Below are 26,667 nucleotides of genomic sequence, written 5' to 3'. Positions count from 1 at the left end.
ACTGTAGCCTATAGCCTAATGCCAACGTCACACTACACAAACTGTAGCCTATAGTCTAATGCCAAGGTCACACTACACAAACTGTAGCCTATAGTCTAATGCCAAGGTCACACTACACAAACTGTAGCCTATAGTCTAATGCCAAGGTCACACTACATCACACTACACAAACTGTAGCCTATAGTCTAATGCCAAGGTCACACTACACAAACTGTAGCCTATAGTCTAATGCCAAGGTCACACTACACAAACTGTAGCCTATAGTCTAATGCCAAGGTCACACTACATCACACTACACAAACTGTAGCCTATAGTCTAATGCCAAGGTCACACTACACAAACTGTAGCCTATAGTCTAATGCCAAGGTCACACTACACAATCTGTAGCCTATAGTCTAATGCCAAGGTCACACTACATCACACTACACAAACTGTAGCCTATAGTCTAATGCCAAGGTCACACTACACAATCTGTAGCCTATAGTCTAATGCCAAGGTCACACTACATCACACTACACAAACTGTAGCCTATAGCCTAATGCCAACGTCACACTACACAAACTGTAGCCTATAGTCTAATGCCAAGGTCACACTACACAAACTGTAGCCTATAGTCTAATGCCAAGGTCACACTACACAAACTGTAGCCTATAGTCTAATGCCAAGGTCACACTACACAATCTGTAGCCTATAGTCTAATGCCAAGGTCACACTACACAATCTGTAGCCTATAGTCTAATGCCAAGGTCACACTACACAAACTGTAGCCTACAGCCTAATGCCAACGTCACACTACATCACACTGTAGCCTATAGTCTAATGCCAAGGTCACACTACACAATCTGTAGCCTATAGTCTAATGCCAACGTCACACTACACAAACTGTAGCCTATAGTCTAATGCCAAGGTCACACTACACAATCTGTAGCCTATAGTCTAATGCCAAGGTCACACTACACAAACTGTAGCCTACAGCCTAATGCCAACGTCACACTACACAAACTGTAGCCTATAGTCTAATGCCAAGGTCACACTACACAAACTGTAGCCTATAGCCTAATGCCAAGGTCACACTACACAAACTATAGCCTATAGTCTAATGCCAAGGTCACACTACATCACACTACACAATCTGTAGCCTATAGTCTAATGCCAAGGTCACACTACACAATCTGTAGCCTATAGCCTAATGCCAAGGTCACACTACACAAACTATAGCCTATAGTCTAATGCCAAGGTCACACTACACAAACTGTAGCCTATAGTCTAATGCCAAGGTCACACTACACAATCTGTAGCCTATAGCCTAATGCCAAGGTCACACTACACAAACTATAGCCTATAGTCTAATGCCAAGGTCACACTACATCACACTACACAATAGGGCTGTGGCGATTCACTTATCTCCCGATTCGATACTATCACGATTCTTGGGTGCCGATTCGATTTATATTGCGATTCTTAAGTATTGCGATTCTACGATTATTGCGATTCGATATTACGATTTATTGCGATTTTTGTTTATTTTTTTCTTTTCTTTTTCAGTTTGTTTGCTTTTTTACACTAGATTAGAACATGGGAAAAGTTGAATCATACACTAGAGACTGTATATTATATATCATGAGTAGGGCTGGGCGATATAGTTAAAAACAGGGGCGGACTGGGATCATAATTCAGGCCGGGCATTAGATACCAAGCAGGCCAGGCCGATATGGGCCAACGCGCGTGAAATTTGGGCCGTTTGAAGCCAGATTTGGGCCGTTTGAAGTCCAATTTTACAATGAGATGCACCCACTTTAACCCTGAAGTGTAATTATTACTTCAGACTAACTAATAAAGTAATAAAACCACTAGTAAACCAGTAGGCGGCGCCTGGCCTGCTGTTCAGTGAGTGGCCTGACTGCAAGCACCCAAAAAAAAAAAAAAAAATTTTTTTTTTTTTTTTTTTTTGCGATTATCGATTCTGGAATAAAAGATCGATCCAAAAAATCGTGACATTAAAAATCGCGATACTTAGGTGAATCGATTTTTTCCCCCACCCCTACTACACAATCTGTAGCCTATAGTCTAATGCCAAGGTCACACTACACAAACTATAGCCTATAGCCTAATGCCAAGGTCACACTACACAAACTGTAGCCTATAGTCTAATGCCAAGGTCACACTACATCACACTACACAATCTGTAGCCTATAGTCTAATGCCAAGGTCACACTACACAAACTGTAGCCTATAGTCTAATGCCAAGGTCACACTACACAAACTGTAGCCTATAGCCTAATGCCAAGGTCACACTACACAAACTGTAGCCTATAGTCTAATGCCAAGGTCACACTACACAAACTGTAGCCTATAGTCTAATGCCAAGGTCACACTACACAAACTGTAGCCTATAGTCTAATGCCAAGGTCACACTACACAAACTGTAGCCTATAGTCTAATGCCAAGGTCACACTACACAATCTGTAGCCTATAGTCTAATGCCAAGGTCACACTACACAAACTGTAGCCTATAGCCTAATGCCAAAATCACACTACACAAACTGTAGCCTATAGCCTAATGCCAAGGTCACACTACACAAACTATAGCCTATAGTCTAATGCCAAGGTCACACTACACAAACTATAGCCTATAGTCTAATGCCAAGGTCACACTACACAATCTGTAGCCTATAGTCTAATGCCAAGGTCACACTACACAAACTGTAGCCTATAGTCTAATGCCAACGTCACACTACACAAACTGTAGCCTATAGTCTAATGCCAAGGTCACACTACACAAACTGTAGCCTATAGTCTAATGCCAACGTCACACTACACAATCTGTAGCCTATAGTCTAATGCCAAGGTCACACTACACAAACTGTAGCCTATAGTCTAATGCCAAGGTCACACTACACAATCTGTAGCCTATAGCCTAATGCCAAGGTCACACTACACAATCTGTAGCCTATAGTCTAATGCCAACGTCACACTACACAAACTGTAGCCTATAGTCTAATGCCAACGTCACACTACACAAACTGTAGCCTATAGTCTAATGCCAAGGTCACACTACACACACTGTAGCCTATAGTCTAATGCCAAGGTCACACTACACAAACTGTAGCCTATAGTCTAATGCCAAGGTCACACTACACAAACTATAGCCTATAGTCTAATGCCAAGGTCACACTACATCACACTGTAGCCTATAGTCTAATGCCAAGGTCACACTACACAATCTGTAGCCTATAGTCTAATGCCAAGGTCACACTACACAATCTGTAGCCTATAGTCTAATGCCAAGGTCACACTACACAAACTGTAGCCTATAGCCTAATGCCAAGGTCACACTACACAAACTATAGCCTATAGTCTAATGCCAAGGTCACACTACATCACACTACACAATCTGTAGCCTATAGTCTAATGCCAAGGTCACACTACACAATCTGTAGCCTATAGTCTAATGCCAAGGTCACACTACACAAACTGTAGCCTATAGCCTAATGCCAAGGTCACACTACACAAACTATAGCCTATAGTCTAATGCCAATGTCACACTACATCACACTACACAATCTGTAGCCTATAGTCTAATGCCAAGGTCACACTACACAAACTATAGCCTATAGCCTAATGCCAAGGTCACACTACACAAACTGTAGTCTATAGTCTAATGCCAAGGTCACACTACATCACACTACACAATCTGTAGCCTATAGTCTAATGCCAAGGTCACACTACACAATCTGTAGCCTATAGCCTAATGCCAAGGTCACACTACACAATCTGTAGCCTATAGTCTAATGCCAAGGTCACACTACACAAACTGTAGCCTATAGTCTAATGCCAACGTCACACTACACAAACTGTAGCCTATAGTCTAATGCCAAGGTCACACTAGACAAACTGTAGCCTATAGTCTAATGCCAAGGTCACACTACACAATCTGTAGCCTATAGTCTAATGCCAAGGTCACACTACACAAACTGTAGCCTATAGTCTAATGCCAACGTCACACTACACAAACTGTAGCCTATAGTCTAATGCCAAGGTCACACTAGACAAACTGTAGCCTATAGCCTAATGCCAAGGTCACACTACACAATCTGTAGCCTATAGTCTAATGCCAAGGTCACACTACACAAACTGTAGCCTATAGTCTAATGCCAAGGTCACACTACACAATCTGTAGCCTATAGCCTAATGCCAAGGTCACACTACACAATCTGTAGCCTATAGTCTAATGCCAAGGTCACACTACACAATCTGTAGCCTATAGTCTAATGCCAAGGTCACACTACATCACACTGTAGCCTATAGCCTAATGCCAAGGTCACACTACACAATCTGTAGCCTATAGTCTAATGCCAAGGTCACACTACATCACACTGTAGCCTATAGCCTAATGCCAAGGTCACACTACACAATCTGTAGCCTATAGTCTAATGCCAACGTCACACTACACAAACTGTAGCCTATAGTCTAATGCCAAGGTCACACTACACAATCTGTAGCCTATAGCCTAATGCCAAGGTCACACTACACAAACTGTAGCCTATAGTCTAATGCCAAGGTCACACTACACAATCTGTAGCCTATAGTCAAATGCCAAGGTCACACTACACAAACTGTAGCCTACAGCCTAATGCCAACGTCACACTACACAATCTGTAGCCTATAGTCTAATGCCAACGTCACACTACACAAACTGTAGCCTATAGTCTAATGCCAAGGTCACACTACACAATCTGTAGCCTATAGCCTAATGCCAAGGTCACACTACACAAACTGTAGCCTATAGTCTAATGCCAAGGTCACACTACACAATCTGTAGCCTATAGTCTAATGCCAAGGTCACACTACACAAACTGTAGCCTACAGCCTAATGCCAACGTCACACTACACAATCTGTAGCCTATAGTCTAATGCCAACGTCACACTACACAATCTGTAGCCTATAGTCTAATGCCAAGGTCACACTACACAATCTGTAGCCTATAGTCTAATGCCAAGGTCACACTACACAAACTGTAGCCTACAGCCTAATGCCAACGTCACACTACACAATCTGTAGCCTATAGTCTAATGCCAACGTCACACTACACAATCTGTAGCCTATAGTCTAATGCCAAGGTCACACTACACAATCTGTAGCCTATAGTCTAATGCCAAGGTCACACTACACAATCTGTAGCCTATAGTCTAATGCCAAGGTCACACTACACAAACTGTAGCCTACAGCCTAATGCCAACGTAACACTACACAATCTGTAGCCTATAGTCTAATGCCAAGGTCACACTACACAAACTGTAGCCTATAGTCTAATGCCAAGGTCACACTACACAAACTATAGCCTATAGCCTAATGCCAAGGTCACACTACACAAACTGTAGCCTATAGTCTAATGCCAACGTCACACTACACAAACTGTAGCCTATAGTCTAATGCCAAGGTCACACTAGACAAACTGTAGCCTATAGCCTAATGCCAAGGTCACACTACACAATCTGTAGCCTATAGTCTAATGCCAAGGTCACACTACACAAACTGTAGCCTATAGTCTAATGCCAAGGTCACACTACACAATCTGTAGCCTATAGCCTAATGCCAAGGTCACACTACACAATCTGTAGCCTATAGTCTAATGCCAAGGTCACACTACACAATCTGTAGCCTATAGTCTAATGCCAAGGTCACACTACATCACACTGTAGCCTATAGCCTAATGCCAAGGTCACACTACACAATCTGTAGCCTATAGTCTAATGCCAAGGTCACACTACATCACACTGTAGCCTATAGCCTAATGCCAAGGTCACACTACACAATCTGTAGCCTATAGTCTAATGCCAACGTCACACTACACAAACTGTAGCCTATAGTCTAATGCCAAGGTCACACTACACAATCTGTAGCCTATAGCCTAATGCCAAGGTCACACTACACAAACTGTAGCCTATAGTCTAATGCCAAGGTCACACTACACAATCTGTAGCCTATAGTCAAATGCCAAGGTCACACTACACAAACTGTAGCCTACAGCCTAATGCCAACGTCACACTACACAATCTGTAGCCTATAGTCTAATGCCAACGTCACACTACACAAACTGTAGCCTATAGTCTAATGCCAAGGTCACACTACACAATCTGTAGCCTATAGCCTAATGCCAAGGTCACACTACACAAACTGTAGCCTATAGTCTAATGCCAAGGTCACACTACACAATCTGTAGCCTATAGTCTAATGCCAAGGTCACACTACACAAACTGTAGCCTACAGCCTAATGCCAACGTCACACTACACAATCTGTAGCCTATAGTCTAATGCCAACGTCACACTACACAATCTGTAGCCTATAGTCTAATACCAAGGTCACACTACACAATCTGTAGCCTATAGTCTAATGCCAAGGTCACACTACACAAACTGTAGCCTACAGCCTAATGCCAACGTCACACTACACAATCTGTAGCCTATAGTCTAATGCCAACGTCACACTACACAATCTGTAGCCTATAGTCTAATGCCAAGGTCACACTACACAATCTGTAGCCTATAGTCTAATGCCAAGGTCACACTACACAATCTGTAGCCTATAGTCTAATGCCAAGGTCACACTACACAAACTGTAGCCTACAGCCTAATGCCAACGTAACACTACACAATCTGTAGCCTATAGTCTAATGCCAAGGTCACACTACACAAACTGTAGCCTATAGTCTAATGCCAAGGTCACACTACACAAACTATAGCCTATAGCCTAATGCCAAGGTCACACTACACAAACTGTAGCCTATAGTCTAATGCCAAGGTCACACTACACAATCTGTAGCCTATAGTCTAATGCCAACGTCACACTACACAATCTGTAGCCTATAGTCTAATGCCAAGGTCACACTACATCACACTACACAAACTGTAGCCTATAGCCTAATGCCAACGTCACACTACACAAACTGTAGCCTATAGTCTAATGCCAAGGTCACACTACACAATCTGTAGCCTATAGTCTAATGCCAAGGTCACACTACACAATCTGTAGCCTATAGCCTAATGCCAAGGTCACACTACACAAACTGTAGCCTATAGTCTAATGCCAAGGTCACACTACACAATCTGTAGCCTATAGCCTAATGCCAACGTCACACTACACAAACTGTAGCCTATAGTCTAATGCCAAGGTCACACTACACAATCTGTAGCCTATAGTCTAATGCCAAGGTCACACTACACAATCTGTAGCCTATAGTCTAATGCCAAGGTCACACTACACAATCTGTAGCCTATAGTCTAATGCCAAGGTCACACTACACAATCTGTAGCCTATAGTCTAATGCCAACGTCACACTACACAAACTGTAGCCTATAGTCTAATGCCAAGGTCACACTACACAATCTGTAGCCTATAGTCTAATGCCAACGTCACACTACACAAACTGTAGCCTATAGTCTAATGCCAACGTCACACTACACAAACTGTAGCCTATAGTCTAATGCCAACGTCACACTACACAAACTGTAGCCTATAGTCTAATGCCAAGGTCACACTACACAATCTGTAGCCTATAGTCTAATGCCAACGTCACACTACACAAACTGTAGCCTATAGTCTAATGCCAAGGTCACACTACACAATCTGTAGCCTATAGCCTAATGCCAAGGTCACACTACACAATCTGTAGCCTATAGCCTAATGCCAAGGTCACACTACACAATCTGTAGCCTATAGTCTAATGCCAAGGTCACACTACACAATCTGTAGCCTATAGTCTAATGCCAAGGTCACACTACACAAACTGTAGCCTATAGTCTAATGCCAAGGTCACACTACACAATCTGTAGCCTATAGTCTAATGCCAAGGTCACACTACACAAACTGTAGCCTATAGCCTAATGCCAAGGTCACACTACACAATCTGTAGCCTATAGTCTAATGCCAACGTCACACTACACAAACTGTAGCCTATAGTCTAATGCCAAGGTCACACTACACAAACTGTAGCCTATAGCCTAATGCCAAGGTCACACTATACAAACTGTAGCCTATAGTCTAATGCCAAGGTCACACTACACAATCTGTAGCCTATAGTCTAATGCCAAGGTCACACTACACAATCTGTAGCCTATAGTCTAATGCCAAGGTCACACTACACAATCTGTAGCCTATAGTCTAATGCCAAGGTCACACTACACAATCTGTAGCCTATAGTCTAATGCCAAGGTCACACTACACAATCTGTAGCCTATAGTCTAATGCCAAGGGCACACTACACAATCTGTAGCCTATAGTCTAATGCCAAGGTCACACTACACAAACTGTAGCCTATAGTCTAATGCCAAGGTCACACTACATCACACTACACAAACTGTAGCCTATAGTCTAATGCCAAGGTCACACTACACAATCTGTAGCCTATAGCCTAATGCCAAGGTCACACTACACAATCTGTAGCCTATAGTCTAATGCCAAGGTCACACTACACAACCTGTAGCCTATAGTCTAATGCCAAGGTCACACTACACAATCTGTAGCCTATAGTCTAATGCCAAGGTCACACTACACAATCTGTAGCCTATAGTCTAATGCCAAGGTCACACTACACAAACTGTAGCCTATAGTCTAATGCCAAGGTCACACTACACAATCTGTAGCCTATAGTCTAATACCAAGGTCACACTACACAATCTGTAGCCTATAGTCTAATGCCAAGGTCACACTACACAAACTGTAGCCTATAGTCTAATGCCAAGGTCACACTACACAAACTGTAGCCTATAGTCTAATGCCAAGGTCACACTACACAATCTGTAGCCTATAGCCTAATGCCAAGGTCACACTACACAAACTGTAGCCTATAGTCTAATGCCAAGGTCACACTACACAAACTGTAGCCTATAGTCTAATGCCAAGGTCACACTACACAATCTGTAGCCTATAGTCTAATGCCAAGGTCACACTACACAATCTGTAGCCTATAGTCTAATGCCAAGGTCACACTACACAATCTGTAGCCTATAGTCTAATGCCAAGGTCACACTACACAATCTGTAGCCTATAGTCTAATGCCAAGGTCACACTACACAAACTGTAGCCTATAGTCTAATGCCAAGGTCACACTACACAATCTGTAGCCTATAGTCTAATGCCAAGGTCACACTACACAATCTGTAGCCTATAGTCTAATGCCAAGGTCACACTACACAATCTGTAGCCTATAGTCTAATGCCAAGGTCACACTACACAATCTGTAGCCTATAGTCTAATGCCAAGGTCACACTACACAAACTGTAGCCTATAGTCTAATGCCAAGGTCACACTACACAATCTGTAGCCTATAGTCTAATGCCAAGGTCACACTACACAATCTGTAGCCTATAGTCTAATGCCAAGGTCACACTACACAATCTGTAGCCTATAGTCTAATGCCAAGGTCACACTACACAATCTGTAGCCTATAGTCTAATGCCAAGGTCACACTACACAATCTGTAGCCTATAGTCTAATGCCAAGGTCACACTACACAATCTGTAGCCTATAGTCTAATGCCAAGGTCACACTACACAAACTGTAGCCTATAGTCTAATGCCAAGGTCACACTACACAAACTGTAGCCTATAGTCTAATGCCAAGGTCACACTACACAAACTGTAGCCTATAGTCTAATGCCAAGGTCACACTACATCACACTACACAAACTGTAGCCTATAGTCTAATGCCAAGGTCACACTACATCACACTACACAAACTGTAGCCTATAGTCTAATGCCAAGGTCACACTACATCACACTACACAAACTGTAGCCTATAGTCTAATGCCAAGGTCACACTACACAATCTGTAGCCTATAGTCTAATGCCAAGGTCACACTACATCACACTACACAAACTGTAGCATATAGTCTAATGCCAAGGTCACACTACACAATCTGTAGCCTATAGTCTAATGCCAAGGTCACACTACATCACACTACACAAACTGTAGCCTATAGTCTAATGCCAAGGTCACACTACACAAACTGTAGCCTATAGTCTCAGGGCCGTAGCCAGGGTTCCGAAATAGGGGAGGTCCAGCACGGGCGCCGCCGAAAAAAAATTGAGGTTTTTTCCCCCCCTTTTTAAGCCATATTTAGAGTAATATATCATTTTAAATCAACATTAGGATTATACTGTTGTGATGTCATTATTCAGCGTTTGAAGCTCAATTTGGGCCGTTTGAAGCCCAATTTGGGCCGTTTGAAGCCAGATTTGGGCCGTTTGAAGCCCTATTTGGGTCGTTTAAAGCCAGATTTGGGCCGTTTGAAGCCTGATTTGGGCCGTTTGAAGCCCAATTTGGGCCAAGTCCAATTTTACAATGAGATGCACCCACTTTAAACCTTAATAAAGTAATAAAACCACTAGTAAACCAGTAGGCGGCGCCTGGCCTGCTGTTCAGTGAGTGGCCTGGCCTGGCCTGCAAAAAAAAAAAAAAAAAAAAAATTTTTTTTTTTTTTTTTTTTTGGCAGGCTGAAATATTAGGGGAGGTCCGGACCTCCCCGTCCTCATAGCTAGCTACGGCCCTGTATAGTCTAATGCCAAGGTCACACTACACAAACTGTAGCCTATAGTCTAATGCCAAGGTCACACTACACAAACTGTAGCCTATAGCCTAATGCCAAGGTCACACTACATCACACTACACAAACTGTAGCCTATAGTCTAATGCCAAGGTCACACTACACAATCTGTAGCCTATAGTCTAATGCCAAGGTCACACTACATCACACTACACAAACTGTAGCCTATAGTCTAATGCCAAGGTCACACTACACAATCTGTAGCCTATAGTCTAATGCCAAGGTCACACTACATCACACTACACAAACTGTAGCCTATAGTCTAATGCCAAGGTCACACTACACAATCTGTAGCCTATAGTCTAATGCCAAGGTCACACTACATCACACTACACAAACTGTAGCCTATAGTCTAATGCCAAGGTCACACTACACAAACTGTAGCCTATAGTCTAATGCCAAGGTCACACTACACAAACTGTAGCCTATAGTCTAATGCCAAGGTCACACTACACAAACTGTAGCCTATAGTCTAATGCCAAGGTCACACTACACAATCTGTAGCCTATAGTCTAATGCCAAGGTCACACTACATCACACTACACAAACTGTAGCCTATAGTCTAATGCCAAGGTCACACTACACAAACTGTAGCCTATAGTCTAATGCCAAGGTCACACTACACAAACTGTAGCCTATAGTCTAATGCCAAGGTCACACTACACAAACTGTAGCCTATAGTCTAATGCCAAGGTCACACTACACAAACTGTAGCCTATAGTCTAATGCCAAGGTCACACTACACAATCTGTAGCCTATAGTCTAATGCCAAGGTCACACTACACAAACTGTAGCCTATAGTCTAATGCCAAGGTCACACTACACAAACTGTAGCCTATAGTCTAATGCCAAGGTCACACTACACAAACTGTAGCCTATAGTCTAATGCCAAGGTCACACTACACAATCTGTAGCCTATAGTCTAATGCCAAGGTCACACTACACAATCTGTAGCCTATAGTCTAATGCCAAGGTCACACTACACAAACTGTAGCCTATAGTCTAATGCCAAGGTCACACTACACAATCTGTAGCCTATAGTCTAATGCCAAGGTCACACTACACAAACTGTAGCCTATAGTCTAATGCCAAGGTCACACTACACAAACTGTAGCCTATAGTCTAATGCCAAGGTCACACTACATCACACTACACAAACTGTAGCCAGATCCTAGGCCTCATTAGGGCATCTCAACTGGATTGTACAGTCTGTGCTGACTCAGCAGATTTAGACTATCAGGTGGCACAGATGCTCTTGTAGGGTGAGAATGGGGAAGGACTGAATCTTTTGCCTCCTGATCCAATCGATTCACTTACTGTAGCATGTTTGATTTGTATGACTCAAGTCTGGACAAATCTGGATGGATTCCTGTAATGGCAAAGACACAAATCTGACGACAAAGCCTAGAAACTGCAGGACCAGCTAAAATATAAAATGCATGGAAAAGACGCTCTGATAATAACTGCAGCGCGTAGTCCACTGTGCCATGATGCACACCTTTTCTCCACCAGCCCAAATAAACGGCTTTACCTTCTACTTTGCCTCGTCAGTGCAGTGCAGGTGCACAAAACGCATTGTAATTCAGTAAGAACTCGGGCTGTGAAACTTTTTCTTTTGCTTCAATTTGGGAATTTGTTTTCTGTCTAAATTTGTATTCAAGTAAAAGTTCAACTCTGCGCTGTCTAGATTGCAAATCGGCAGGAAATTAATAAAACAAATATATATATATATATATATTTCTGGCATATTTACACTTTTTAATTGAGACAATTAAAACCTACGGTACTTGTCAAGCTGGATGAGGTTTAATGCTAATTAAATTATCTGAAAAGCTGAATGTCAGTGAACAACTATGACCTCAAATAACCCCACCAAGTCCCACTACCACCCACTTGCCTGAGAGGCAAAGACTATTCGGTTATAAATGGAAAACTTGAAGATGCAGGAAATTAAAACAAAGTTGCACACAAATGTAATGTTATTCAAGTGGGATTTGGCATACATCTCTAGTGACTGGATCTACATTCAGTGATCATCCCCCAATCTCTAATCACTGCAACTCATTTAGCCTAATAAATATTGACTATTCAACTCCTATTCTGTCTTCCCCTTTCTCATTACAGAACTGTGCATGTTTGAAAGCTGCATTAGAAATCCTTGTGGATGCACTCACTCAATGTGCAATGTCCTTACTGCCTAGCGTGCATGCCTTTCTGACAGCTGACAAGGAATTCTGTAAAGACCCGTCAGTTAGTGTGAAACGCTCCCCATTTTCACAGTCAGTTAGAATTTTAAGACACACAAATGATTTCCACAGTAGTGATTACAATTGGATACAATGGTTACAAAAGAATAAATGAAACAAAAACAAAAAAGCAACTCGGCATTTAGCTTTTTAACATGAGGTTGCATGTTAACCAGTAAGCAGCAGCAAGTAGCCTGTCGTGATCGTGATCTACCGGTAGATCTTGGGTCAATAAGTAGCTCGCAAAAGAAGGACTGTGTGCATTTATGACATCACTGATGATGTCATCAGTGGGATTTATGACATCGCTGATGATGTCATCAGTGGGATTTATGACATCACTGATGATGTCATCAGTGGGACAGATAAGCAGACAGAGCCCCAGCTCCCATTTATATACGGATGATGATGCATAAACTAAATCCCACTCATGTATAGCTAATTCAGTATCTACAGTATATAACATTATAACATGATAAAATAATGTTAAATAAATATTATACAGTTAAAATGTGCTAAATATGTACTGGGGAGGGGCAAGGGGAAAAGAAGTACCGGTAGCTCGTCACTAGTTTCATTTTGTGCTCCCCCTGCTGTGGGGTATTCATGACTACTGCATTTTAGTAGTCAACGACTACTCCCAAAAAGTAGTCAACTAGTAGACTAGTCACGGGAGATATATCATATATTTTCACCCAACAAAAATGAACAATTCTCATCAAAAATGTCGCAAAAACAGCCAGGAAAGGGTTAATTAATGTAGGCGGGACCAACCTGAGGGTAAGTGAAATAGCAGACTCCTTGATTGGATCTGAGAGGCTGTTTATAATGAGCCGCTAAACCTGTCATGTCTGAGCTGGAGATAACGACTGTTTGACTGCAGTAACAACATAGACAGGAGTCTTTCTGTCTCTAAATACCTTAAATTCTGTTTGTTTGTTTTTTAATCATGGCATAATGTAGAAAACGATTGTTCAAACAAATCTATGTTCAATTTATTTATTCATAACGCTTATTCCTAAAACTACAGATGAACGCGTAGACGACTACGACTAGTGGTTTTAGACGACTAGTGGTTTTGATAGTCAACTAGTTTGTGAAATTGTGTAATCTGTGTAACGGTTGAACGCAGCCTAATCAAGGAAACGTTTAGAACAGCTGTGAAGCGGAGTGATATACACACAGTGAAGCGCCCGTGATGTTATCATGAAATATGAGCACGGATAGGATCCCTCTTGTTTAATCAAATTGCTCGGCCGGTTCTGAATGTATAATTGGCCTGGAAAGACTAACGTACATTGCTAAGGGCAAAGGGAAAGATTTTGCTCAGCTCTGGGAGCCATACATGCGTTTCATGAGAGATGGAGGCGGAGGTCTTGCCTGAAAGTCTGTTTGAAAAAAAAAAAAAAAAAGTGTGAGCAATATGGAGGAAGTGTTTGATTTGTTTTATCGGTATTTAGTTTGAATTGTTGCAGGTTGATTGTGTGTGTGTGTATGTTGTAAAATGTCTGGTCTTTTAAGTTGTATTGTCACTGTATGTTGTGTATAAAGGAAAAAAATGACAATAAACATATTGGGGGAAAAAAAAAAAATTGCTCGGCCGGAACTAACTGTTGTATAAAGACATTTAACGCACACCTACTCATGGATTATCCTGAATGGCATATGAGTGAGTTTCTGCGCATTTCACCTTAGGAAGTGGTTCTGGCTGCACGGCACCACTCCTACGTTGGCCACAGACAGGACCTGCTTGCCGAGGGCCTTGCTGGAGACGTTTTCTGTTGCCACGGTGATGGTTGCCGAGGTCTCGTTCATGCCCAGCAATTTACCTGATTGGATGGAAAATGTTTACATGTCACCGGGGGACACACATGAACTTATTCAAAATGAAATTGACTCGCCTGGTTTACACCTTGTATAGACCATAATATACTTGCTTGTTTATACTTTTTCTGAATAATCGAGAAAATAATCATTTATATGCTGTGGTGATCTTTGACCTAAAACCAGGCAGTGCGTTAGAAAACCAGGCCAACTGAAATCAGAGGATCATGATGTTGCTCTTTAGGTTCTGATTAGGGATGTTCATCAATTATCGAAAATCGATAATCGATCGTTAAGGATTGGAATCGATCCTGTGGCATTTGGATCGATTTTTTAATTATTAATTTTTTTTTTTTTTTTTTTTTTTTTTTTGACTAGGTTTGGGTGGAATTCGTTCCTCCTCGCCCCACTCCATTGCACAGCCGACTAACGTGAGGTGGAGCTTCATATAGTCTCTAGTTTTCTGGCTGGGCACGGGCCTTTGTGCCAACAAAACTGTTTTAAACATGGGAAATTCACACCGGCATGCGCCGGGGACAGCAGTGTTGGAGAGGAGACACATTGAAATAAAGAGTTCATTGAGGAGAACACGTTGTCTTTCGTATTTTCTGCCATAGGCATTCATTTTGTAAAAAAAAAAAAAATTGAAAAAATTGAAAATTTTCTAAGTATTAATAAAATCGATGATCGATAATTGATCGTTAATATTCACCGATTATCGATTTTGGAAAATTTTCAAAATGAACATCCCTAGTTCTGATCAGAAATAAAACGATGGTAAATGAATAGTAAAACGTGCGTTTCCTTTATTAATGCTAAAGGAGACATACAGTACAAAGACATATTCAATTTAAGACAAGCGGGCAGTTCATGTGCACTTACTGTAGTAATGAGGAAGGATGGAGATAAATATGCACAAGTCAGGTAGACATAAAAGAGGTCTTAAATGCAACCATAATGAAAACCTGTTAATTGAAAGAACTAATTAACTTGAGTCTATGGGTATAAAGAAGTGATTTGCTGGAGAGAAACGGGTAGGTCTAGCAAAACAAAGCGATTCTTCTATCCAAGCCCTTTTTGCCTGATAGCAAGGCGTATTCAGTAGAGCTCAAAATACGGGGAATGAAGATTAATTAAGGCAGAAGCGGTATTTAGCAGGCACTTAGAGCAGACTGATGGCTTGGATAAGAGTATGTCGCAGTTGTGTACATCTACAGGTGGAAGAGTGGGGGGGGGGGGGGGGGGGGCTTAGGAAATGCCCTAGAATAGCTTTTATTTTCTTCAATAACAAAGGTAGCAGATGTTCGTTAGAGGCAGGCTATAATTAGACACAGCAGGACTGTATTCTATCTGCATATTAATCCAAACTATCTCGATTGAATAATGTATCAAAAACACTTCTACTATCTATATGCAAATTCGCTACAATTTAATAGTATTTAAATGTGCAATACCTTTGTCATTGAAACGGACAATATGGTCATGTTATTATGTCTGTATGATCTTGATGGTTGCTTTTTCTGTCACGATTTCGCTACTTTCCATCACCAAATTTGGACCAGACATGTATTTGCTAAAAACAAAGTCTTCCTGAGTGTGGGTCAGTTTATACTTGACTGAAACAAAGTCGCCAGGCAAATAAAAGACAAAGAAGCAATACTTTTATCTGAGATCAGGTGTTCATTACCTCCGCCAAGGAGGTTATATTTTCGGGGCCATTTGTCCAATTTTCATGACACTTGGTGGAAGGGTGTAGCATGGGCCAACGAAGAACCCATTACATTTTGGATCTGATCCAATCCGACTCAAGAAATGTTATGGTATTCTAAATATATTTAGACACAACAGAATAAATGCCACGGATTAGATTCTACAATAAATGAAAAGGTAATATGTTACTAGCGCTCCACTGCTCCATAATAAATAATCTAACTATTATGCATCACGTTTCATCCATTTTGTAAGGTCTCACAGTAAAGGCTGTTACACACCAAGAGCGATGCAAATATACAGCACGAAACTGCAATGTGAATTTTGACATACACGTCAATCACAGCAATAGATGTGTACACGTCTGATGCAAATTTCTGAAAAATCAACCGTGGTCCAAAAAAATAAACACCCGCAACGCTAAGCGGAACTTCGCCGTTGGTATGCATTGACTGATGTAGGTTCTAAAAATATTATTGACGTGCGAATTAATCGCACGGAAAAAAACCCATCTAAGTGACCAGTGACTAAGTTTATGACAACAGGTATAATTTAGATGAGGTCTTATGTGTCTGAAAGAGACGTAATAGAACGATGGGTCAGATATGTCTATTTGGTGCTAATGGCAGTGATTGCACTGTAATCTAACAGGAAATCTATTCAGCAGAATTGGTTGAGTCAGCTCACCTTGCTCCTTGCAGAAGTCCTGCTCCGTGATGGTGAAGGGCATCAGTAGCTCTCCTACTGCGGGCTGGATGGACACGCTGAACTGATCGTCCTTTGTGCTGAGAGGGCAAAACAACACAGGAGCATTTCAACTGAGGAGATTTAAGGGGTTTTACTGTAGAGTAGATCTTCACAACTTTCACATCACATCACAGCTCAACATACAAACAAATCATTTTCTTCAGTGTTAAAAACACACAATGCAGAATGCCATTTTTCAAAGCTTATATTTCACAACTTGTGTGTAGCGCAACCTTAGGATTCCAGTCGTTTTGTATAAGAAATATATCTTAAATCCAGGGAAATAGACCAGCTCAGTGGCCCTGTGGTTTGAGTGTCCGCCCTGAGACTGGGAGGTTGTGAGTTCGATCCCCGGCCGAGTCATACCAAAGACTATAAAAATGGGACCCATTGCCTCCCTGCTTGGCACTCAGCATCAAAGGGTTGGAATTGGGGGGGTTAGATCACCAAATGATTCCCGAGCGCGGCGCTGCTGCTGCTGCTCACCGCTCCCCCAGGGGATGGGTCAAATGCGGAGAACAAATTTCGCACACTCAGGTGTGTGATAATCGGTGGGACTTTACCTTTACCTTTTACATAATGCATTAGTAGTGGGGAAATTAGTATTTCATAATAGCGCACCGGTGTTTTAATATCCAACTCCACAAACGTAGACTATGTGTGCATACAAAAAGGTATGCCACGGTATTGTATTGTTGCTTTCTGAATTTGGCTTTTCAATTTGCCCGACGTCTGCACGATTAAAACTGTGTTGTTCAAAAACACTCCCTCATCTGAGTGACTTCAATAAGAGCTGCGTGCCGCTGCACATTGCACACTTGTGTGTATTTACGTTGGTTGCTGTATTAAATGCTTCTGTTCTGTTTTGCCCCTGCAAACCACACTTGGCGATTGGCATTTTGGGCCGGATTGATTCACCCGGTCCAAAACAGATTTTCTGATCAGGATTATTGATCGGTTGAGCAGTGGTGCCGATGGCATTCAGCGAGTTGATTTGGGCCGGCCTGATTACTGGAGGAATAATTGTTATCCCGGTGAAGCGCGATCAATGGCGGCTGATGTCTCACCTGGGAGCGCCGGCACAGAGAGCAGGAGAATGAACAAAGAAGAGAGGAATGAGAGAGGAAAGCAAACGAAGGTGCAGGAAGAAGATGTAAGAGAAGGAGACACGTAGAGGAGCGATGCTGAGTAATCTGAAGGTGCAGGAAGAAGATGTAAGAGAAGGAGACACGTAGAGGAGCGATGCTGAGTAATCTGAAGGTGCAGGAAGAAGATATAAGAGAAGGAGACACGTAGAGGAGCGATGCTGAGATATCTGAAGGTGCAGGAAGAAGATGTAAGAGAAGGAGACACGTAGAGGAGTGATGCTGAGTAATCTGAAGGTGCAGGAAGAAGATGTAAGAGAAGGAGACACGTAGAGGAGCGATGCTGAGTAATCTGAAGGTGCAGGAAGAAGATGTAAGAGAAGGAGACACGTAGAGGAGTGATGCTGAGTAATCTGAAGGTGCAGGAAGAAGATGTAAGAGAAGGAGACACGTAGAGGAGCGATGCTGAGTAATCTGAAGGTGCAGGAAGAAGATGTAAGAGAAGGAGACACGTAGAGGAGTGATGCTGAGTAATCTGAAGGTGCAGGAAGAAGATGTAAGAGAAGGAGACACGTAGAGGAGTGATGCTGAGTAATCTGAAGGTGCAGGAAGAAGATGTAAGAGAAGGAGACACGTAGAGGAGCGATGCTGAGATATCTGAAGGTGCAGGAAGAAGATGTAAGAGAAGGAGACACGTAGAGGAGCGATGCTGAGGAATCTGAACAAAGTATGACAGCCTGGGTTCCCACACCTTCTTAAACATCTAATTCAAGGACTTTTCACGGACTCTCCAGGCCAAATTCCCTCAAATTCAAGGACCCAACATGGGCGAAGTTTGAGACACGGACCGAGGTTAATTACTGTCGCAACACAGAGATTTTTTATAATGAGAACTAGCAGGCTTTACAGAAGCTCACAGACGACAATTAAAAAGAGAGAGGTGAAGGTGTCAACACTTCTCGCCTGTGCTGTTAAACCTAAGTAATACTAAGTAACAAACACTAAGTAGAAAACAATATCAAAAGAAATTCAATTTCTATTCTTGCACACCCATGTCTATTTAGGTCTATTTTCAAAAACTTTCAAGGCCTTGATCCCCCCTCCCCAAAAAAATAACACAAAATTTCACAATTTCACAAAACTTCAAGGAGCCAAGGGAACCCTGGTATAAGAGCAGAACAAACACTAGGTAGGACCAGAGCAATTTAGAGAGAGAGTGGCGTCAGCGGAGGACCAAAATGCGTGACTCATTAGCCAATGAACAGCCAGGAAGGGGTCTTGTGCTACTTTTGCATGCTAAAATAAAGCTGATAATGTACAATTTGATCAAAACAAAACAAAAAAAACTTTCCAAGTACAACACAAACTGTCCATTTTGCTGCAACTCGACAGTGCTGCTTAATCCAGGACCTTACTTCCTGGAACTCTTGAGAGTAAAAAAAACTGGTCCATTGGAGTGAATGGAGATGTCGCGACTCTTCCATATACACGGCTCTGGGTAGGACAATGTAATAGAGAGGAAGATGTGCCAGTGGAGATCTGAGAGGAGAGAACAAGCTAAAGCCATTGAAGCCTGACTGCATATGAGAGAGGGTGTCAGGGTTGTCTTACCACAACTGGAAGTTGGCCGCTTGCGTGGAGTCGCTGAAGTCAATACCCATGGCAACCGTCACAGAGGCCTCCGGCTCCAGCCGCTCTGAGGAGGGAGGAGAGAAGGAGGGAGGAGAGAAGGAAGAGTGAGTGACAAGGGCAGAGTGCGCCGAGCGGGGAGGGATGGAGGAGGGAGGGAGAGGGGGAGGTGCGGGGGGGGGGGGGGGGGCAACAGAGTGGAACAGACAGGCATCCACACACCGCTTGTGTTTTCTACTTCACAAAGCAAGGCCACCGCGTGTGAGAAATCTATCCTTCAGGCTCAAAAACGAAGGACTAGCATATTTCCAAAACAAGAGGCTTGTCAAAGAGCGCATCAGCGTCAAGAGAGATGGGCTGAGAGAAAGAGACGTGGGGGGGGGGGGGTGTGTGTGTGTGGGGGGTGTTGGAGACATGTGAGCTAGAAAAGAGAGTTAAGTGTAGCCAAAATGCTAGAGGAAGAAGAGACAGCGCCTGGACAGTTGGGGGGGCGGTAAGGATGAGAAGAAGACAGATGGACAGAAACATCCTCCACGCTTCCGCGGGCAGCCGTGCTCCGCTCTCTCTCTCCACGGAGCAGCAGGGCTATTTTACTGTAGAACTCTTTCCACAGACAAGAGAGGAGGAGAGCTCCAGAGGAAACTCTCCCAAAACAAAACAGAGCTATCATAGACTCACTTCCAATCCAGCCGCCACAGCTTCTCTCCTTTTCTTGTTTGGCTGTTTTTTTTAAAAACACGCTCCCCTCCACACTCTCCCTCAACTTTTCGGCCTCAATCTGAACTCAGAACTCATACAATAGCCTCACAGCTAGAAGGTCGTGGGTTCGATTGCCACCTGGGACGCTGTGAGCGCTGAAGGAATGCGTGCCCGTCCGCATGTCCTCGAGTGCCCACCGCCCGGGTGGGGTCGTCAAAAAAAGGGCCTTTCTGTGTGGAGTTTGCATGTTCTCCCCGTGCGTTTCCTTCATATAGGAACCCCTTCACCAAAACATGCAATATCCTGGTCGCTGAAGACGTGGTGCCTCCTCTGGTCGTTCGGGGCGCCTGTTCGGAGGGAGCGGAACTGGTTGGAATAGCGTGATCCTCCCACGTGCTATGTCCTACTGGTGAAGCGTCGCCTGTCAGGTGAAAAGAAGCGGCTGGCTAACTGCCCATGTCTCGGAGGAAGCATGGAGCCAGTTTCGGCTTCAGAACATGCAAACTCCACACAGAGAGGACAACCCCACCTGGGCCATAGGCACTGAGGACATGGGGTGGGGATGGGGACACACCCTCAGCGCCCACAGCATCCCAGGCGGGAATCGAACCAGGACCTTCTTGGTGTGAGGTGACAGCGCTACCACTGCGCCACGTGTGGTTACTGAAATATAATGATCAGGGGCTAAGAAACCACACAGCCTGCTACCACCAGTACTTTCACTATTTGTTCTAAAATAGGGGTGAATATAAATTATTAGTATAAAATACATAATAGCATAATATACAGTAAATTGGGTGAGGCCTACTGCTTTGAGTAGCAGTTATAAGATGCCTCAAAAGCAAAATACAACCACAGATTCCTGAAATCAGTTGTCCTCAATAGTTAATTTCCTTGAAGTTACATTGTTACCATTTAAACAGTGATATACTGTATATATCGCTATGTGCTATCTGTTACAGTACAAGTATACTGCAATAAACATTGAACTTCTGTATATTAATTAATCAAAAAATTTATCAAACAACCTCGTTAAACAGGATAAATAAACAAAATCAATTGCAGTTGTATTTATTGAGTTTGGAATATGCAGTGATTAAGACATAAGACATGCTAGTGTCAGCTGGCAACAGTCAAGTAACAGGCAGCGACCAAGCAGTTGGCAGCAATGCTGTTAAAAGGATATGTGATTATCTTGCTGGAAGTCAACAGTGAATAAATCACAAATAATAATGTACTGTAGAAAAGTTTAATCAACAGCACAAAGTGCAAAAACACACATTAAAGAGCAGTTACTGTATGGCACAATAACACACTATGTGGAGGTATTGTGCGATACTTTCAGATACTCTAACGAGACACCTGGTTGTTGTGTATGATCCCTGACACAAGATACACAGAACAATGCTAAAGAAACTATTGTCTGTGTTCATCCTCTGCAGCCAATCCAAACCAACTCCAGCCACCCCCTCAAGTAGCCAAGCTCGATCGATCCAAATTACCCACTGTTTGGCTGCTTGCTCCTTCAATGCCCAATCAATCCCCTGCAATTGACGGTTTTAACGTGCTCGAGCGCACACCAGCCTTTGTGTGTGTGTGTGTGTGTGTGTGTGTGTGTGAGTGTGAGAGAGAGAGAGAGAGAGAGAGAATCCTTGAGGGAGCAATGGCCGCAGGGGTATAACTCTACGAGTGTAGAGATCATAGAAATGGGTGAGGAGAGATATGGAGATAGTTCTACTGTACGTTGGTTTGTCCTGATCGATACACCTGAACTGGGATCAGCTGAAGTAATATTGGCTGTTTTAGGCTCTGGGGAAATTGAAGACCGGCATTTGTTGGCGTGACAGCAAACAGGCATAGAGGCTTATGATATGGGAAGGATCATTAAAGAAAAACGAACGAGGAACAGCTGCAGAAATTCCAGAAAGCCACCACAGCTATAGAAGGGTCCTAACGAGGAGGAGCAACATCAAACATTGTGCAGATTCAAAAGAATTTGGTTGTTAAAAGTTAGTAGATGAAAATTGACTTGGGCATGATGTCATCAAATCTGCAAAAATACAACGTTGACTGAAACGTCTGCTTTTCTTTGCTTAGGATCATTATCCCAAATAAAGTAACAAATACTTGAGAAGTTAAGAACTGGTAGCAGCACTGAGGCTGACCGGTTAGTTCAATTTAATGACAAGCATCGAAACCTGCCCAGCTTGTTTAGGGGCGGCTGTAGCTCAGGAGGTAGAACGGGTCGTCCACTAATCGCTTTGGATAAAAGAGGTCGGTGGTTCGATTCCCGGCTCCTCCAGTCTGCATGTCAAAGTGTCCTTGGGCAAGACACTGAACCCCAAATTGCCCCTGATGGTGTGCCAGCACCCTGCGTGGTAACCTGCCGCCATCGGTGTGTGAATGGGTGAATGTACGTACTGACTGTAAAGCGCTTTGGATAAAAGCGCTATATAAATGCAGGCCATTTACCATTTAGGGGATTGGTAAAATAGACATAAAAGTTTCAGAATCAGAAGATCTGGATTCCACAGGGCTTTGAACACAACTTATTTTGTTTCCACAGGAAGTGAGTGAAGTTAGCCGGAGGGCTGAAGGTTTTCCACCATTCTGCTCTCGATATTCTCGTCATCGACCAATAGAGACACTGCATGTAATAGGCCACGCCCATCACGGGGAAAGAGCTCCGTTCATTTCCACACACCAGCGTCATTTTCCTTGAATTAAACATAGCTAAAAGCTGTCGTGTGGTGGAGCTGCACAGACAACAAATGTAAAAAATCGCCAGTTAAAGTTTTTTTGTACTCCCGAGGAAAACAAGGAAGCCATTGAGAATTGGCGAGAAGAAAAATGTGGATCTAGCTGTCAAGGAAGCAAGTTGGAGTGTTCATCTTCCGTATATACGATCTTTTTGTGCAACACGCAACCATGCACGTGACATAGTTGAATGCCAGGATTGGAGGGGGGGGGGGTTTCTGTTTTCCCCCGTTTTGGGCGTGGCTTCTGAATGATGACGCGCTCTGCAGTGTCTCTATGGTCCATTTACCGTCGTTTGCTCTCTGGGTTTGGGAAAGCGTTTGGTGCTCATACTCACCGACGGTGTTAAAGCAGTGGACGTTGAGGCCGGCGGGGCTCCGGCGCTCTCCTACGTGGACCTCCTCCAGGCTGTGGTCAGAGCTGTTGGTCAGCGTGACCTGTACTGCCACCATGTTGGGCTGGTACAGACAGGCCTGCCGCGGGAAGCGGTACTGAGCCGACAGGCCCTTCCCGGTCATGTGGTGCAGCAGCTCGTGGCTCTTCACCGGGCCAAACGTTGGGATGCTCACCTAGAGGGGACGAGAGAGACAGAGAGATGTGTGTGTGTGTGTGTGTGTGTGTGAGAGAGAGGAGAGAGTGAGAGAGAGAGACAGAGAGATGTGTGTGTGTGAGAGAGAGGAGAGAGACAGAGAGAGAGAGAGATAGAGAGAGATAGAGAGAGACAAGAGAGATAGAGACAGAGAGAGAGACAGAGAGAGAGATAGATAGATGGTTTGTATAATAAACATCAAGAAGCACTGATTATAGGAGCTCTCCACATGAACACAATATTAATATCCAGGGAGGGACAGGCTTATAAACTACAGTGCTAACGCACCACCCACACAGGTGTATAACAGAGGACAGATAATAGACGAATCTCCGGTCTTCCCATAATTACCACCACCTATATTCATGCAATTCTCAGTAGCCAATCGGCGGCCGGGGTGCAGCACTTTTGAGTGGGAGTGGGGCTGTGGGTTGGCTGATAACTTAGAGACGTCCCTCCCTCTGTGGCCCCTCCCTCTGTGGTTGTTTTTCAAAATGTCCTCAATCAGCCACGTTAGATGAGAATGGGCTGGACGACATGTAGTGAAAGCAGGCGGAATAAAAACAACCCCTAATGAATGGAAACACAAGAGGCTGCGCGGGTCAAAGCTGCCACTTGGAGTCCTATTTAAGGGCCTTTTACCTTTTCAGAGGCAGGAAATTGCATTAGCTTAGCTTGCGGCGAGGGAGACAAAAAGCTGGAAGAGAATTGGAGGCTTTAAGTATTTTGCTCTTTCAGTTATTTCCTCCCCTCAACATCAGCATCTCTTGTTACTTGGATGAACAATGTTCACACTTGGCTTTCAGTTCTCCCCTTGACAGTGGCAATGGTGGTCTCTTGTCCAAATTAAGGACGTGCAGGGCTGGTTGGTGCGGTGGACCCACACAAAGCAGCACAACCCGCATCGACTACATGGATTGTACGGCCAAAAATAAGATTATTCACAGAAATTCAGACACACATCTAGTGCATATCCAGGTCTACGTCTAAGTCAACGTTTAAAAGCGTGACCTGTCAGTCATGTCAGTCATAAGGAGTTTGTTTACTCTTTCATTAAAAGCAAACTCTGTCACTGACTAAAGTAAAGTAAAGTCCCACTGATTGTCACACCTGAGTGTGCGAAATTTGTTCTCCGCATTTGACCCATCCCCTGGGGGAGCGGTGAGCGGCAGGGAGCGGTGAGCGGCAGCGTGCGCCGCGCTCGGGAATCATATGGTGATCTGACCCCCCAATTCCAACCCTTTGATGCTGAGTGCCAAGCAGGGAGGCAATGGGTCCCATTTTTATAGTCTTTGGTATGACTCGGCCGGGGATCGAACTCACAACCTCCCAGTCTCAGGGTGGACACTCAACCACAGGGCCACTGAGCTGGACTGACAGCACTGCCTAAACATCAGGACGAATACGGCCTCTCACCGTACTGTGGGGCACTTGGCACCCCAACACAGACACAACTAATACTCAGACAGATGTATACCATCCTGGTGCAAATGAACATGGAAGGAATCAAAAACAGCGATTTAACACCTAAAAAAAAAAATAATAATACAAAAAAATAGCATGAAAAAAGACATTACACACACACAGACCTGTTTTCCCCGGAGTAGCAGCGAGATTGACAGAGTGGAGGTCAAAGATGCGAGAAATAGCATGCTGCACGATGTGAAGAAATATGTTCGGCAACAACCGACGGCATAAAAAAACAGATCAGTGTCTGAAATCATAAGCGAGGCGTGTGAACCAATTAAGCTAATTGAATCTGATTAGAAATACGATATGGAGAAACACAGCGTGCGAGTGTGCGTGCGGGCACAGTCGCACGGCACACGGTGCGCTGAGAAGTGTCAGTGTGCATCGTGTGGTGATGAGAGCTGTTTCATGCTGCCACACTGTGTGTCTGCCTGGAGAATCACTCTGACGTCCAACAAGTGCTGCGGAGAAGAACAAACTCAATGGCTCTTCTCCAGAGATTGAGAGCGTTCGTTTGGTAGAAGTCAACCGGGCCCACGAGACACGGGTTGATAGTTTAATTGTTGTTAGAATAAGAGATATACTTTGTGAAGCATCTCCCAGGAGGATCAGTCAAATCAGGTGTGCACTGCAGTGGTTCTCAAAGTGAGGTCCGGGGGGACCACCGGGGGGGGGTCCCTGAGAGGCTTCCAGGGCGTCCCCAGCACATTGATGAATTGTTAAAGTTCAAAATTATTTCATTTACAAGAAACTTAGCAGAAGTAGAGACTGTAGAAGAATGAGTGTTTTGATCATAGTTTCACTGTTATCTCTTCACGCACCTCCGCACACCCCCCAATCACCATCAATGGCACAGTGGTGGAAAAGGTGGACAGCTTCAAGTACCTGGGAGTCAACATCCACCAGGACCTGACATGGGCCAGCCACACCGCCACTGTTGTCAAAAAGGCCCAACAGCGACTACACGGACTCAGGCGCCTGAAGAAATTTGGGCTAAGGCCAAAAATCCTCAGGGACTTCTACAGAGGCACCATTGAAAGCCTGCTGACTGGCTGCTTCACCACCTGGTACGGGAACTGTACCACCATGGACCGCAGGGCACTAAGAAGAGTGAGGCACGCGGCCCAGCACGTAACAGGATGTGAGCTACGAGAACTGCAGGAACTGTACAATCAGCGGTGCCTCAGGAGGTCCCTGAAGATCATCAAGGACACATACCACCCCCACAACAGCCTGTTCTCCCTGTTACCCTCAGGGAGGAGATACAGGGTCCCAAAAGCACGAACAAATCGCCTGAGGGACAGTT

The 26,667-nt window shown here is 43.7% G+C and overlaps 1 protein-coding gene across 1 annotated transcript in view; it reads right to left on the bottom strand.

Moving 5' to 3' along the window:
• The window catches only part of ap3b1a (adaptor related protein complex 3 subunit beta 1a), a 124,195-nt gene that overhangs the window by 20,495 nt on the left and 77,033 nt on the right, over positions 1 to 26,667 (bottom strand). Inside the window, exons 23-26 of the mRNA XM_083640945.1 lie at positions 23,640 to 23,871; positions 19,829 to 19,913; positions 17,073 to 17,170; positions 14,542 to 14,680 (exon numbers count right to left, since the gene is read on the bottom strand). Coding sequence (XP_083497071.1) covers positions 14,542 to 14,680; positions 17,073 to 17,170; positions 19,829 to 19,913; positions 23,640 to 23,871 — 554 coding nt within the window. The remainder of the gene's footprint in view (positions 1 to 14,541; positions 14,681 to 17,072; positions 17,171 to 19,828; positions 19,914 to 23,639; positions 23,872 to 26,667) is intronic.

Source organism: Poromitra crassiceps (genome assembly GCF_964638095.1).
Source record: "Poromitra crassiceps genome assembly, chromosome: 8".
In the NCBI taxonomy this organism is placed as follows: Eukaryota; Metazoa; Chordata; class Actinopteri; order Beryciformes; family Melamphaidae; genus Poromitra; species Poromitra crassiceps.
The sequence above is the reverse complement of the archived record's forward strand: the minus strand, read 5'-3'. Positions and strand labels throughout refer to the sequence as shown.